The sequence below is a fragment of the Bos mutus genome, chromosome 22, assembly GCF_027580195.1.
Source record: "Bos mutus isolate GX-2022 chromosome 22, NWIPB_WYAK_1.1, whole genome shotgun sequence".
In the NCBI taxonomy this organism is placed as follows: Eukaryota; Metazoa; Chordata; class Mammalia; order Artiodactyla; family Bovidae; genus Bos; species Bos mutus.
The window spans coordinates 50,276,656-50,290,918 of NC_091638.1; the positions used below are offsets into that span (position 1 = coordinate 50,276,656).

Sequence of the window (14,263 nt, forward strand, 5' to 3'; positions counted from 1 at the left end):
CACCCTACTATCCATGCCAGAATGAGCTTCCACCTCACAACCCCTTCTTGATCCAAGATTGTCCTTGTGAACATTTCCCATGGCCCCTTTACCCCCTCAATCCCTCTCAGGACACCCAAATTGATCCCACGCCCCCAAGAGTGCCCCCTGCCACGCCAGGTCAGCCGCTTCTTTCTGGAAAGAACCATCTCCCTACTCACGTCCAGTCCAGCACTGGGCATTGAATAAATGCGCATGATTCATGATCATTAACTCTCCCCTTCCCCCCAAGAAAGGACAACCAGGGCCTGACGCAAAGGTTTATTGCTAAGTTTGTGTATCTAGCTGAAGGGAGTGCAAATTATGCCCTGGACTTGTTAGACGGATGTTCCTTGCCTTTGACTACAGCACGGGCTACAGCCCATGGGCATCAGCAAGGACTAGGTACTTGATGAGGAAGTGGGGAGCAGAGGTAAGGGGACATGGGCTTTTGTCCCTGATGGTTCAGGCATGACTTTTTTTTTTCCTACCAGGGCCCTGATGGGAAGGGTGAGAAAAGCTGCTGGCAGGGACAAGGGGGTCACATGGATTTGCTTTTGACCCTACCTGAGGCAGACCACTCTGGGCACAATCTGGGCTTCCTTCCGGTCTCACATCCTCTGCCTGGGGCTGATCGATGGGACCCGGACTCTGCTCCCAGCCACCCCTCAGGACAGTGTGACCATTGGCCACAACTGGTGTCAACAGTACCCTCCCTCGACAGAGTGGCTGATCTAGAGTGCCGCGGGCTGGAGGGGAGTAGGACATGACTCTGGTGTCCAAGGACGGCGTGGGCAGAGCCTCTGGGGGGAGGGGTTAGGGTACGGGAAGTTTCCAGCTTGAGTCTCTTCCTGCTACCAGGAGCCCCCAGGCTTGCCCTGACTCACTAAGTCGTCTCCATACAAGCTGCACAGGCCAGAGCTGGCTTGAACTTTGGACTCCTGAATCTGCTGGGCAGGGCAGTCACTGGCCACTGGGCAGATGGGCATCAGACCCTGTCACATGGAGGTGGTAAGGCTAGAATGGGCTGATGGTAAGCAGAAGGCTTGCTCAGAGAAGGGCTCCATGCCTGCCCCCTGCCCTTCATAAAGCTCTGGGAGGGAGGGCTGTTTGCTGAACCCAGACTCACCAGGTGAGTAATGGGCCTCCTGGGGCAGAAGAGAGGCAGGAGATTGGTCAGTAGAGGTATTGCTGAGTCACCGTGAGCTGTAGCTGCCCCAAGTCCTGCTTGCTTCTAGCTGGGGCTGGCTGTGGTAGGTCTGGGAGGCCAGTGCAGCCAGGCCGTGAAGGGCAGTGCTGGGATGGCTGGGGGCATTGGACTCTCGGAGACCTGGGAATCCTGGGAGCCACGAGGGAGGGTTATAGGGCCTCAAGGCTAGCAGGGTTTAGGGCTTTGAGTATGTGGCTGGTGGGGCCACAGGCTGGAGCCCAGGAGTCCTGGGGGACTGATAGGGTCATGCACATTGGGGCTACAAGGTGTCAAGGGCTGCAGGGTCTCAGGGACGCATGAGCTCAGGCACCTGTGAAGAGAAGAAGGAACAGAGTCAGCATCCGTAACATGGAGTCATATGGAGATGGGCGTGGAAGCAGTGCCCTAGCTGAGTGACTGGGGCGGAGTCAAAAGAGAGCTAGTGGGTGGGGCTTGTGAGCCGGGGGCGGGGCCTATGGCCGTAGGGGTGGAGCCTGAGGAGCTAGAGTGGGACCCGGAAGCGGAAGGGTCAGAAAGTCCGGCGACCAGACGCCAGGCAGTGGAGTGGATCCGGAAAGCTGGGGAGGGGCTTGCAGATGGGATAGGGAGCTGGGGATGGGGCCCCCGGGGGGTACTGAGATCAAGAGGCAAGACAGAGGAGCATCCCGGCCCGCAGGGGAGCCACCTCAGAAGAGCCCGCAGTCTTTGAGGTTCTCCTTGATGATGATGTCGGTGACAGCGTCGAAGACAAACTTGACGTTCTGCGTGTCGGTGGCGCATGTCATGTGGGAATAGATCTCCTTCACGTCGCGTCGCATGTTGAGCTCAAGGAATTGCACCTTGATGTAATTGCCGGCGTCCTCATACGTGTTGGGCCCTGGCAGGGGAGGGGTGGGGGGCTCTCAGTCCCTGCTACGAAGCCTCCCCGCGGCGGCAGGAGGAGCTCAGGCCGAGAGAGTGGCTTTGGAGCGCCGCCCGGTGGCAGGCCAAGGGTCTCACCGTTGTAGTCCGGAAAACAGATGCTAAGGTGCGCCTTTTTGATCTTCTCCGAGAAGACGTCCTTCTTGTTGAGAAAGAGCACGATGGACGTGGTGGCGAAGTAGCGGTGGTTGCAGATACTGTTGAACAGGTGCAGGCTCTCGTGCATGCGGTTCTGAGGAGGACAGAGGCTGTCGGGCACCGGGGGACAGGGGTCGCCACCCCCCTCCACCTGGCTGCGACTGACTGGCCGACCCCAGCCTGCTCTCTGGGCTCCGGGACCCCACTCAGACAGCTCCAAGACTGTCTCCTCCTTCTCCTGCCACTCGCCCACCCTCCCTTCATCTCCTGATGAGGAGGCTGCCTCGTCTCCTCCTTCAGAGGGCTCTGGGACAAACATCCTCTCTCAGATGCTCCCCGCGCCCGCCCACAGCGCCGTCTCCTCTTTCTCCTCTCCTCCTCCCCGCTCAATCGCTCAGGCCCGGCTGGACACTCACCACTTCGTCGTCTTCCACCAGCACCATGTCGTAGGCGCTCAGCGCCGCGATGAAGATGATGCAGGTCACCCCCTCGAAGCAGTGGATCCACTTCTTGCGCTCTGAGCGCTGCCCGCCCACATCGAACATCCTGCGGGGCCATGAGGACCGGAAACCTGTGTATCAAGTCTGCCGGAGACGCCCACAGGCATCCCCTGGCTTCCTAATGCTGGCTGGGAAGCACCCAGATGGGCCTGGCATCCGGAGGGGCCAGACTTCTCTGCTGGTGGGGTGTTGGAGAAGTGGCAGGTCTCTAGAAGGGCTGGGACCTCTGCGACCAACAGGCCTCGGGCAGTGAACTTGGGGGAAGGCCTCCCCACTCCAGAGCAGGAGTCAGGGCTCAGTGTCCTACCGAAAGTTGAGGTCCTTGAAGGAGAACTGCGTCTCAATGATACCCGTGGTCTTGACACGGGAGCGCAGCACATCCTGTTCAGTGGGCACGTAGCCCGGGGTTACCAGGCGCTCCAGGTCTGAGAGATAGCTGTGGGAGATATGGGATGTGGGTAGGGTTGGGTGGAGGGGTGTGCCAGGGCCCCGCCTGCCCCCCACCCCTGTGCCTGGCCTGTGCTCTCACTAGCCAGCAGAGTCGTTGAGCTGGTACTCTGAGGCTCGGTCAAAACAGGCCTGGATACCGGAGTCCTTCCACAGCCGCTGGATGATGTCTGACATCTCCTTGGGCATCGTGCCCTCCTCGATGGTGTCTGCCATGTGCATCAGCTTCCGGGCGTCGTCCTGAGGGCAGGGGAGTGGTTGGTGGTAACCAGGGGCTGGGGCTCAGCCTCGAATCCCCAGAGGCCCTGTTCAGCTAGTCTCTTGACACACCTGGCGCGCAGAGTCTCCGTACTGGATGTTGAGCGTGGTCATGGCGCGCACAATGGCCAGGATGGACTGTAGCGTGTTGCCATAGATGATGGCAATGAACTCAAGACACTCTTCCAGTGAGTACCCGTCCTGGTGGATAATCCTACAGCCACGGGAGCCGGGTCAGCACCTCTTGGGCGGGTCGGGGATCAGACCTCCAGGGCACGCCCAGCCCCAGGGCCTCAGGTAGGGCAGGGGCACCACCCACCCCCAGGGCCTCAGATAGGGTAGGGGCACTCACTTCATCTGCTTAACAATGGTACTCTTCCCGGATTCACCGGCACCTGGATTGGAATGGAAACCCTGCCTCAGAGATGCGCAGACCGCACTGTCCCCTCTATCCCACCTGTTTCCCTACCACACTCCCCAAATAAGGTCCTAATACCCCGGCAGCAAAACCTAAATGTCAGGAGTGACCAAAGCGGGCTGACGAGGCGAATGGACAACCTCAACTCTGTCCTGGAGCCTCCAACACCTTGTAGGCTGTCTTATTTTTCGGAGGCCAAAAATAAAGAAACCTTGAGCTCCACCTTGTGGACGATTCTGGTACTACATGCATGGGATTATTTGAGCCAGGTCAACCCCTGCTTTTCCACCTGGGATGGAAGGGAGTGTCCCCAAGAGGCTCAGAGGGAATTAGCACGTTTTGCTGGGGGAGAAGACAGAGCTGACAGTCCTTCTGAGCCTGCTCTCGTGTGGGTGTCGGGCACAGTTAATGGGATTTTGGCTTAGCCTGTCTTCCCTGGGGTACTCTGGTTTGGTCTCTCTACACACATTCACCTGTCTGTCTGAACCCTGGACAGCCTGGGAGAAGCCTGAGGTGCCTTCTCAAAGCAGTTCCTTCCCTCGGTGGTGGCGGCAGGAGGAAGTACTAGATCAGTCCTAGCTCCCCTCACTACCCATGGGACCAAGGACATGGCTTTCTCTATTCTCCGCTGGGCCTTAGTAGCCGTCTACATCTTTCACCTGTCCTGCAGGTCTGCCAGCAATAAAGCTCTGGAAACTGAGGGCCACTGTGTGTGGACCTGGGAGGTCCTGGAAGCTACCTACTCTCAGGAGGACTGTGACCTCCTTCCCAAGGGAGCAGCCTTGTTGTGGTGCTCCCGAGGCCCCTGGTTTCTGAGCCCTCCTCAGCAGGCCCATCAAGCTAAAGGCTGGGGTTTGAGGGAACATAGCCAGGGCAAATGTGGGCCTTGAACACGTCTCTAAAAAAAGTGTGATTGGCACACACATCTTGGGAGGGGAGGTTGCCTGAGGTTTGAGCCCTCCAGAGAGGGTTTCTGTGGGATACCTAGCCTTAGGGAGCCAAAAGTGTCACCCATCAGGCCTGGTCTTGCTTGGCCTGGGCTCCACTCTGTTGCTAGGCTGTAGGCTCATTCTGTTTCCCAAATCACACCTGCTTCACAGAAGGGCCACCTGCCTGCCCCCAGGCCTCTGACTGGCAGACGTGGCCCCTCCTCAGCCCACCCCCTTACCCAGAAGCAGCAGTTTCACGGTTCGAGCATCTTTCTCAGCATCTTCTTTCAGCTTCTTTTCCAGCTCCCTTGAGTGCTTCTCCTCAGCGCTGGCCCCAGCCCCCATGGTCCTGGCAGGAGGTGAAGGAGGAGGGCCGTGAGTTGGTTCTTCCGGATGGAGGGGTTCCCCAGAGCCAGGCTCAGGCTAGCCTCTGGCCTCCCTGGACACCCTTCTGACCCCAGAACTGGCAATCCAATGGCTGTCTACAGATCTGGGCAGGGCCTGGTGGGGCTACTTAGTAGGATTTGGGGGTTGTTGGTATCTAAGAGCCAATCAGAGACAAGGACAGGTGAATCCAGCTCAGCCCCCAGCCCTCCTAATCAGGCTGGCATGGCCCCAATCCCTCACCTGCTGACTCTGCACCCCACTCTTTGCCGCTCCCCAAACCCTCTGGGAGAGACCCTGGAGTCCTAGTCCAGCTCCTGCTCCAAAGCAGGGGTACAAGTTCTGGGGGGTTCAGGCTCAAAAAGGGGAAGAGAGGGCCTCAGTTCTGGGGGTGGGGGTAATGAGGGGAGGGCCTGGGAGCAGGGAGGAGAAGGATAAGCCTGCAAGGAGCACCTGCCCACTGTCTAGTACTGGGCTCAGCACTGCTCCTTGCTGAGCTCACACCAGCCTGGCGGATGCACCACATCACTGCACAGATGAGGAAGTGGAGGCTCAGAGGATCACATGGCAGGAGGTGGTTGAGAAGGGCCGGTGACTCTAGGCCAGGGTTCCATGCTTAATAGGGAGTCAAGAAGGAAAGGTGGACATTGCATTTGCCCTGTACCAAGGGCTGGATCCAACCTGGGTGAGGCCTCTACCTGCCTCCATGATTCCAACAGACTTGGGTGGGTGTGCATGTATCCTGTACTGGTGTCAAGCAAGACAATGACATACGTTTGTCTGTGTATACTTGCATGTAAACATGTGCCTGTGCTTTCGTGAGTGCAAGTGTATGTCTATGCTTGCTTGTTTGTGTACCACGTGTGTGTGCATGGATGCTTTTGTGCACTTCTCATGTGTATGTTTATATGTGCACTTTGCTGTGCTTATGTGGGTTAATGTTGCATGTGTGTGAATGTATAATGCATGCACAGGTGAAATGCATGTGTGTGGATTTGCCTGTGTGCACGTACATTTATGCACGTGTCTGCCTGTATGTGTACACACTTGCACATGCGTGTACCCATAAACTTGAGGTCAGCAGTGTGACCTGCAGAGGTGGCCAGGCTCTTCCAGGGAATATCTTGCAGGCCTGTTATCAGATGGGAACAGAGTCCCAGCGCAGGTCTGGCATTCCCAGGGGAGGAGCGGATGAGCCCCACTCCTCTTCTGTCCCCTGTGGGTGCTCTGGGACCTGTCAGGGATATCTCCAGGGCATGCCTGCCTCAGCTTAGGGGTTAGATGTCTGTGTGGGGTTCGGATGGGACAGGGTGTGCTCCTAAGTGGAAGTGGTTCAGCTGAGCATGTAGTGTTGAGTTGCAGCCTCTGGAGTTTTGCCACCTCCCATGAGAAGACTCAGATCCTGGGCTCTCAGCCCCCTCCTGGCTGGACTCCCCAGAAAACTTGCTGCCTTAGCACTCAACTCTTGCAGACGCAAGGCTGCCAGGGCCCCATATTCTGGGCATTGAGACTGTCCCTAGTGTTGAGCAAGCTGAACAGGCACATGTAAATCAATGAAGTTAGAACACTCTCACACCACACACAAAAATAAAGTCGCTTAAACACTTAAATGTAAGACAGGACATCATCAAACACCTAGAAGGGAACGTATGCAAAACAGTCTGACATAAATCGTACCAGTATTTTCTCAGGTCAGTCTCCAAAGGCAATAGAAATAAAAGCAAAAATGAACAAATGGGACCTAATCAAACTTAAAAGCTTTTGCACCTCAAAGGAAACCATAAACAAAATGAAAAGACAACCTAAGGAATGGGAGAAAATATTTGCAAATGATGACTGACAAGGTCTTAATTTCCAAAATATGCAAAAAGCTGATGCAACTCAACAACAAAAAAACAAATAATCCAATCAAAACATGGGCAGAAGAACTAGACATTTCTCCAAAGAAGACATACAGATGGCTGACATACATATAAAATAATGCTCAACATTGTTAATTACTACAGAAATGCGAATTAAAACTACAATGAGGTACCACTTCACACTCGTCAGAATGGCCATCATTAAGAAGTCTACAAATAATGAATGCTGGACAGAGTGTGAAGAAAAGGTAACCCTCCTACACTGTTGGGGGGCAGGCAAGTTGGTAGAGCCACTAGGGAGAACAGTATGGAGGTTCCTCAAAAAACTAAAAACAGAGTTGCCATATGATCCAGCAATCCCACTCCCAGGCATACATCTGTAGAAAACTGTAATTGAAAAAGATACATGCACCCATATATTCATAGCAGCACTGTTCACAATGGCCAAGACGCAACCTAGACATCCATCAACGGATGAACGGATACAGAAGACATGGCACAAAAACACACTGGAATACTACTCAGCCACCAAAATAAATGAAATAATGCCATTTGCAGCAGCACAGATGGAACTAGAGCTTATAACACGAAATGAAGCAAGTCAGAAAGAGAAAGGCAAATACCGTATGACACCACTTATATGTGGAATCTAAAATATGACGCAAGTGAACTTCTACAAAACAGAAACAGACTCACAGACAGAGAACAGACTGTGGTTGCTAAGGGGAGTGGTGTGGGGGAGGGATGGAGTGGCAGTTTGGGATTAGCAGATGCAAACTATTACATATAGGATGCATAAACAGTAAGGTCCTACTGTATACCACGGGGAACTAAACTCAATACTTTTTGATAAACCATAACAGCAAAGAATATTTTAAAAGAATGTATAAATATATGTATAACTGAAGCACTTTGCTGTTCAGCAGAAATTAACACATTATAAATCAACTATACTTGAATTAAAAAATTCACACACACACACAACACACACTGACCCTAAACATGTAGGAAGTAGACACTGGTTCTGGGAGCTGGGAGCTGGTGGCTTCAACATCTGCCCTGCTGGGTGAGGGGAGATCCATTCAGGAGCAATAGATTATCTGTGCCACCTTCAACTTTTAGGTTCCATTTGTCTTCTACCCCACCACCATGCTGCAAGTGGGCCCTGGGAGTCTCTGCAGCCTGTACACTGCCCAGGGGGTTGGGGTGGTACAGGGGCCCAGGTGTGTGAAACCAACAAAAACCTGCTTTCTACATATTGGCTTTGCTTAAAGTGGGACTATTCCACTGCCTCCTTGTCCCCCCCAGCTCCCCTTGCCTGCCAGGTATGGCCCTGAGCCCTGCTGGATCCCTGAGCCTCCCTAGCTACTGGCTTCCCAGGTGGCTCAGTGGTAAAGAATCCACTTGCCAATGCAGGAGATACGGGTTCAATCCCTGGCTCAGGAAGATCCCCTGGAGAAGGAAATGGCAACCCACTCCAGTATTCTTGCCTGAAAAATCCCATAGACAGAGGAGCCTGGCGGGCTATAGCCCATAGGGTCGCAAAGAGAGTCGGACATGACTGAACATGCATGCACATCAAGGCTTGACTCATTAACTTTGGCCCAGGGCCCCCAGCCCCACTTCCTCCTCTCCAGCAGATCCCCACTTATCCTGGTCTTCCCTGCCTCTGGACATTTGCTTGTGCTGGGCCCTCTGCTAAGAGCTGGCTGGAAGGAGACAGGAAGAATGGGAATTTTGTTGATTCTCGGGCCAGGGGCAGCTGTGCTGTGAAGGCTGTGGCTCTGTCTTGCCAATTCTGAGTCCTGAGTTCCTGGCAAAACACAAAGCCAGGTGAGAAAGCAGTGTGAGCAAACGATCAAACGGCTGAATGAATGACTGAAAGCTGAACTTCCAAAGGAGACCGTGGGGGAACCGGTGGTCAAGCTACATTAGTGGAGGACAGAATCTGGGTGTGGGCTGAACTCCCACCCTCCCTCCTGCGCCAAGGAGAACACCAAAGTCCAGTCCCAGAGCCAGTGTTTATTAGCAAGATGGAACCCAAGGGCAGGTGCAGCCGGGCAGCAGAAGGCTGCCAGGAGCTCCCACCCCACTACCCAACTGCCCCCCAGAGCTATTTACACCCATCATCTGAAGTGGTGGGCAGAAGGGAGCCCTGGGGAGCTCCTGCAGGCCCCAGGCCTCTGCCATGGCCCTTTCTCCCCTCAGTGCTACCTGAGCCTGGCCCCTCTGCTGGTCTCCCAGCCCCCGAGTCACAGTGGCACAGAAAAAGCGAAGAGGAGGTAGAGAGGCCAGGCAGGGTGGGAAGGAGGGGCCGGAGGGGCTGCCCCACCCAGGCAGGGCTCCTCTTCTTCTATCCCCAATAAATAGAGAATAAATACCCAGGAAAGGGCTGGCCTTGACTGAGTGCCCCTCTCCCAGGCAGGCGCTGGCATCCTGTGCCACCCCCTTCTTCCCTTCTCTGAGTGCATCTGAGCCCCCGCCCCCCACCCCCAGTCTCCAAAGCAGTCCTCGCCTCCACGTGCATGCCAACAGCACAGGCTGATGGAACACACTGGCAAAGGTGTGTGTACAGTCCGTGCTCTATCCAGGTAGAGCCTGCTCGCTCCCCGTGTCCTGTCGATCCCGCCGGTGGCTGTCGAGCAGGTAGACCCCCAGGTGAGCCTGGGGACTGTGGTCCTGGCCTGACCCGGCCAACTGGCTGCGCCTGATTAGGTGGGCTCCATTTTCTGCTGTCTCTGACCAGCTTGGGTCCAAGTTCTGGACGATGCTGCCGTTGAGGCAGGTTATTTACAACCCACCAATAAATACTGTCTTTGCAGGGGCAGGGTGTATATAGAATATAGATATTTTATATATATATATATATATTTTATATTAAAAGGAACAAGGGCTAGAGGCTGGCCCATTGCAGGGCTCAGACAGCAGGCCTCATGTGTCCGGTGGGTGGTGGCGGCGGTTCCGGGGTTTTTTCTGGTCCTGGGGTTTAGGAGGCCTGGGTGCCCCTGGGGCCTCCCTGGGACTGGGGGGCACGTGGCGCCAGTAGCCCTGGCAGTACTGGTGGATGAGGCCCACTTCTGGATGGGCCAGCAGCTGGGCCAGCTCTTGGTAACGGGGCTTTGGGGGGCCGGTGCCCGGGGGCGGTGGAATGCTCGCAGCTGGCGGTGGAATGCTTGCAGCTGGCGGTGGGAAGAGGGCCGTACGGATGTCTTCCTGGCCCAGGACATGCAGCTGCACCCGTGTGATGATGTGCTTGAAGTTGTTCTCGGTGGCTGTACAGGAGTAGAGGCCGCTATCACCAGACTGCAGGGCGCGGAGCAGCAAGCCCTGTTCAGTGCGCAGGAAGCGGTCGTCCGCGTGGACCTGCAGGGGCAGGGGGTGGAACTCAGGGACTGCAGGACCACCCTGCTGTCCCCACCAGATCAGACCACCTTTGTGGCCACCCCATGGAGGGACACCCATCTGGAATTTCCATGGAGCAAGAAAAACCCACAGGAAGTGTCCATATGACATCTGAATGGCATATGACACTGCCATTTCCAGAGGAATGACCATAAAGGGAGTCTGTACAATGAGGGAATTCTGGAGCATACATACAATTTCTATTTAATGAGAATAAACAGATGTTGGGGCACCCTCCTAGAATTTGTTTAAGAAGGGACTGCCTAGAAGCTATTTCCATAATAGGAGGGCTACCCGATAGAATTTCCAGATGCTGGAACTCATCCACGTGACAGTTCCATACAGTGAGGTACACCGCCAATCAAGTACACATATGGAACTCTCACATGAAAAGGCATGCCTACAAATAGTTTCCATGTACTATGGAAACCCCACAGGGTTTCCATATAACTGGATTCACCCAAATGATTTCCACACAGGGAAGGGTGCTTGGAAGGACTTTCTTAGAATGAGGGCTGCCCCACTCTTGGTTCCTATACCACACTTCACCCACGTGGAATTTCTACTGTATGAGGGATGCCCCATCCACGGCAAGGACCATGGGGCACAGGAAGTCACCTCGCGGCGCCGGTCACTGGGATCTCGCTGGAACAGCCACTTCACGGTAGCCTGGGGCGAGCGGGGCTGGCACTCAAGGAAGGCTGTGCTCCCTGCCACACCGTACTGCACAGACTCCACGGCGTTCTTATTGGCTGCAGAGCAAGAGGGTGCCACGTGAGAGCAGCACCGCCTCTGGGCAGACCGTGGGCTGGCAGGGGGCACACACAGCCACACACACCCCCACACACACAGGCAGGGCTGTGCCCTCAGGCATCCACTCCTGGAGGGGGTGGCCAGGGACATCCCTTCTCCAAAACCCCTCACCTCCACGGACCATGGGAGGGTCTGTGCAGTGCGGGCCCCGTGATCGGCTCTGCGGGCCGCGTGGTAGTAATGAGACACAGCATACTCACCGTTGGAATTGAACCCACGGCACTGCCGGATGGGGTTCCCGTGCCGGACATCCTGCCGGCGGCTCCGCCTGGATGAAGACAACTCCTAAAGAAGTATTCTCAAGAAAGCTTGTCCCCCCGAATCCCCACCACCAGGTCTCTAGAACCCCAAAACTCCAGGCTACTAGAATGCCTCACCCACAGAGACCCCCCAGGGATATATCACATCCATCTCTAGACCCCCAGGACAGAGCCTTTTAGTCAGAATTCCCAAGGTCTCAGGGTCTGCACCTCTTAGAGGACGCTGTGTAGCGGGAACAGGCTTGGCCATCCCAGGCGCAGTAGGGGTCCCGGGCGAGGCAGCAGTCGGCACAGGCGGCCCCATATGCCTGACAGCGGTGCAGGCTCAGCTGTGTGACGCCCACGGCTGAGGCCACGTACAGTTGTTGCTGTGGGCAGGGGTAGGGGCTTGTCAGTTCCCTCTTGGCAGCCAGCTTTCCTTAGGAGCCAGCTGAGCTGGGCTCCTCCCCTTCCTGTTCGGTGCCTCAATACCCCCCATCTCTCTTTACCACGGGCTTGACCCCAAGGGGAGGTGGGCTCCATGCCCACTCCCAGCCCACCTCGCCTAAACTCACCCTCTTGGAAGAGATGGTCATGGTCTTAACAGGTGCTGGGTCCTAGAAGAAAACAGGCGTTAGCGTGCAACCCTAGGGACCCCCCTTCCTGTCCTGACCTGGAGGTCTGAGGTTAGGAGGTGGCACCGAGGGCAGCTGCGGTGAGTGGGACAGGCCCGGGTGGTGTCACACCCACCTTGAAGACCTCGACCTCCTCTAGCATGAGCTCCTCCATCTCCTGGTCGTCCTTAGGCAGCACGATGACCTTCTGCACTGTCCCGCGGTCTGGAACGGGCCGGGCAGGGCCTCAGCGGGGCTGAGGGTGCTGGGAAAGGGGCACCAGCCTCAGCCCCTTCCCCCACCAGGGCCCAGACCCCCCAGGGGCAGTGGAGTGGGCGTGCTCTATGCCCAGGTGGAAGAGCAGCCCCAGATGAGGGGAAGAGGTCTAAGGGGGCTGGCCCTGCATAAGGAGGGTGCCACAGCTAGAGTCTGCCCCTCTGCCCCCAGACCCTCGTTTGGGAAGCTGAGAACAGGATGCAGGATGCGTTCCCCTGGGTTGACAACTACTGGGACAGCAGTGAATGTGGTCTGCATTGCACACGAGAGCATGTGTGTACTTGGACCCGGGTGTCCTGGAAGTGCCTGCCTCTGTCTTCCCTCTTCCTGCCAAACATGGGTCCCCAGGCACCCTGGGTCCCCATTCTCCCGGCCACCAGGGATGAGGATGGGAATGGGGTTTCCCCACCCCCATTCTCAGTTATCCTGGTAATAGAGGGCTCCATAGGATGAAGGAGGTGGCAGGGGTGACAGGGACAACCTTGTAGCAACCCCCTAGGAGGTCAGGCCCAGCCCTGTGGGTCAGCACCCTCCACCCAGCGGGCCCAGCGTGGGAGGGGCTGGGAGCAGCAGTGGGTACCTGTGCCCAGGAAAAGCACCTCATAGCGCCCGTCGGCTGCGTCCACCTGGTCCACGGCCACAGTGGTGAGACGGTAGGGCGCGCCTGTGCGGACCACCAGGGGCCGCCGCTGCAGAGGGTAGATGGCCTGGTACATGAGCGGGTGGCTGCGCATGAAGTTGATGACTTCATCAGGGTAGTCTTTGGTGGACTTCATGGACGGCGTGAAGGTTCCGCCAGGGCACTGCAGGCAGGTGATGAGCGTCAGGCCCAGCCCGCCCAGGGCCTGCGGGGCCCATTCGCTCCAGAAGAGGTCTCCCCTGTCTGTGCCTACCTGCTGTCTTCCCCTGCTCTGCTTCTCAGAGCTGCCCCCCATCTGGGCTTCTGCCCTCCACCCAACCTCTCTGCAGGTCCTGCTCCAGCTGAGGTCCCAAGGTCTCACCTGGCCAGGTCCCATGGCCATCTCCCCAGCTCACGTGCCATGACCTTGTGGCAGCCATCTGGCAGAGCTGACCATGGCCTTTCCAGGTCCTCATCCCCACCCACTTGTCTGCTTCCTCAGACTGCTCTTCCAGACCCCTGCCCCCGACTCCACCCCCTGCTCAGCGGGAGCTCCTGCCCCAGCCTAGCCATGTGATCAGATCATGATGTGTTCCTGCTTCCACTCCTGCGGTGGCCCCATCACACCAAGATCAGGTGGGTCGCCTCCCTGCAGGGGCTCCTGCCCACCCCCCCACCTCCAGCCTGTCTTGAAGACTTCCCCCACAATTTTTAGCTCCCCAACAACCCCTGCCCCTGCCCCCAGAGGGTGCACCCTGCCACACCCAGCCACCGTCTCTGTTTCAGGATCCTAGCTGGCTTCTTTCACAGCCTGACACTGTTTGTAAACGGTGGAGTTTTCTTTTTAACTTCAACTTTATAGCGGGTGAATAGGGAGTTTATACGTGTGTGTGGTCCACCCTTCCCCCCCGCCCGCCACTTGGCTATGAGTGTCACAATGGTGGGGCCCACGTCTGCAAAGGGCCTGACCCAGCAGAGGTCTCGTAGAAAGAGAGGAAGGGGAAAGGCAGGCTGAGTGTGGTCCTCACCGTGCCGGGCCGTGGGTAGGGCATCTTTCCTGAGAAGGGCATCCACTGGTAGTTGGGGCCCTCCTTGTGGGCAAAGGGCCCATTGAAGACCATGCGGATGTCAGCCATGGAGTAGACACACACGGCAGAGCCTCGGAACACAGAGCTGCGGGCAGGGCAGGCTGCTGCTGTGGGTGGGGCAGACCCTTGGCCCAGGGCCCCTCCCCAG

At 56.5% G+C, this 14,263-nt stretch overlaps 2 protein-coding genes across 4 annotated transcripts in view; both read right to left on the minus strand.

Annotated features, from left to right (window-relative positions):
* Positions 1 to 291: 291 nt before the first annotated feature.
* Positions 292 to 8,916, minus strand: GNAT1 (G protein subunit alpha transducin 1). 2 transcript variants are annotated; one of them, XM_070360569.1, is made up of 10 exons: positions 8,060 to 8,916; positions 5,058 to 5,167; positions 3,824 to 3,866; positions 3,544 to 3,685; positions 3,296 to 3,453; positions 3,074 to 3,202; positions 2,683 to 2,812; positions 2,207 to 2,360; positions 1,893 to 2,084; positions 292 to 1,538 (listed from the first exon to the last, which is right to left on the minus strand). In XM_070360569.1, the coding sequence occupies exons 1-9, from the start codon at positions 8,116 to 8,118 to the stop codon at positions 1,894 to 1,896; spliced, it is 1,116 nt and encodes a 371-aa protein (XP_070216670.1). In that variant the 5' UTR covers positions 8,119 to 8,916; the 3' UTR covers positions 292 to 1,538; position 1,893. The 2 variants fall into 2 exon arrangements, with proteins under 2 accessions (XP_070216670.1, XP_005892173.1); XM_005892111.2 differs by having other exon boundaries at positions 5,656 to 8,916.
* Positions 8,917 to 9,066: 150 nt separating this feature from the next.
* Positions 9,067 to 14,263, minus strand: part of SEMA3F (semaphorin 3F) — a 28,759-nt gene continuing 23,562 nt past the window's right edge. For both annotated transcript variants that reach the window (XM_070360567.1, XM_070360568.1), the window contains 8 exons: positions 14,056 to 14,200; positions 12,989 to 13,211; positions 12,269 to 12,357; positions 12,094 to 12,135; positions 11,750 to 11,907; positions 11,480 to 11,547; positions 11,085 to 11,218; positions 9,067 to 10,427 (listed from right to left, as the gene is read on the minus strand). In XM_070360567.1, coding sequence (XP_070216668.1) covers positions 9,996 to 10,427; positions 11,085 to 11,218; positions 11,480 to 11,547; positions 11,750 to 11,907; positions 12,094 to 12,135; positions 12,269 to 12,357; positions 12,989 to 13,211; positions 14,056 to 14,200 — 1,291 coding nt within the window. In that variant the 3' untranslated portion in view covers positions 9,067 to 9,995. The remainder of the gene's footprint in view (positions 10,428 to 11,084; positions 11,219 to 11,479; positions 11,548 to 11,749; positions 11,908 to 12,093; positions 12,136 to 12,268; positions 12,358 to 12,988; positions 13,212 to 14,055; positions 14,201 to 14,263) is intronic.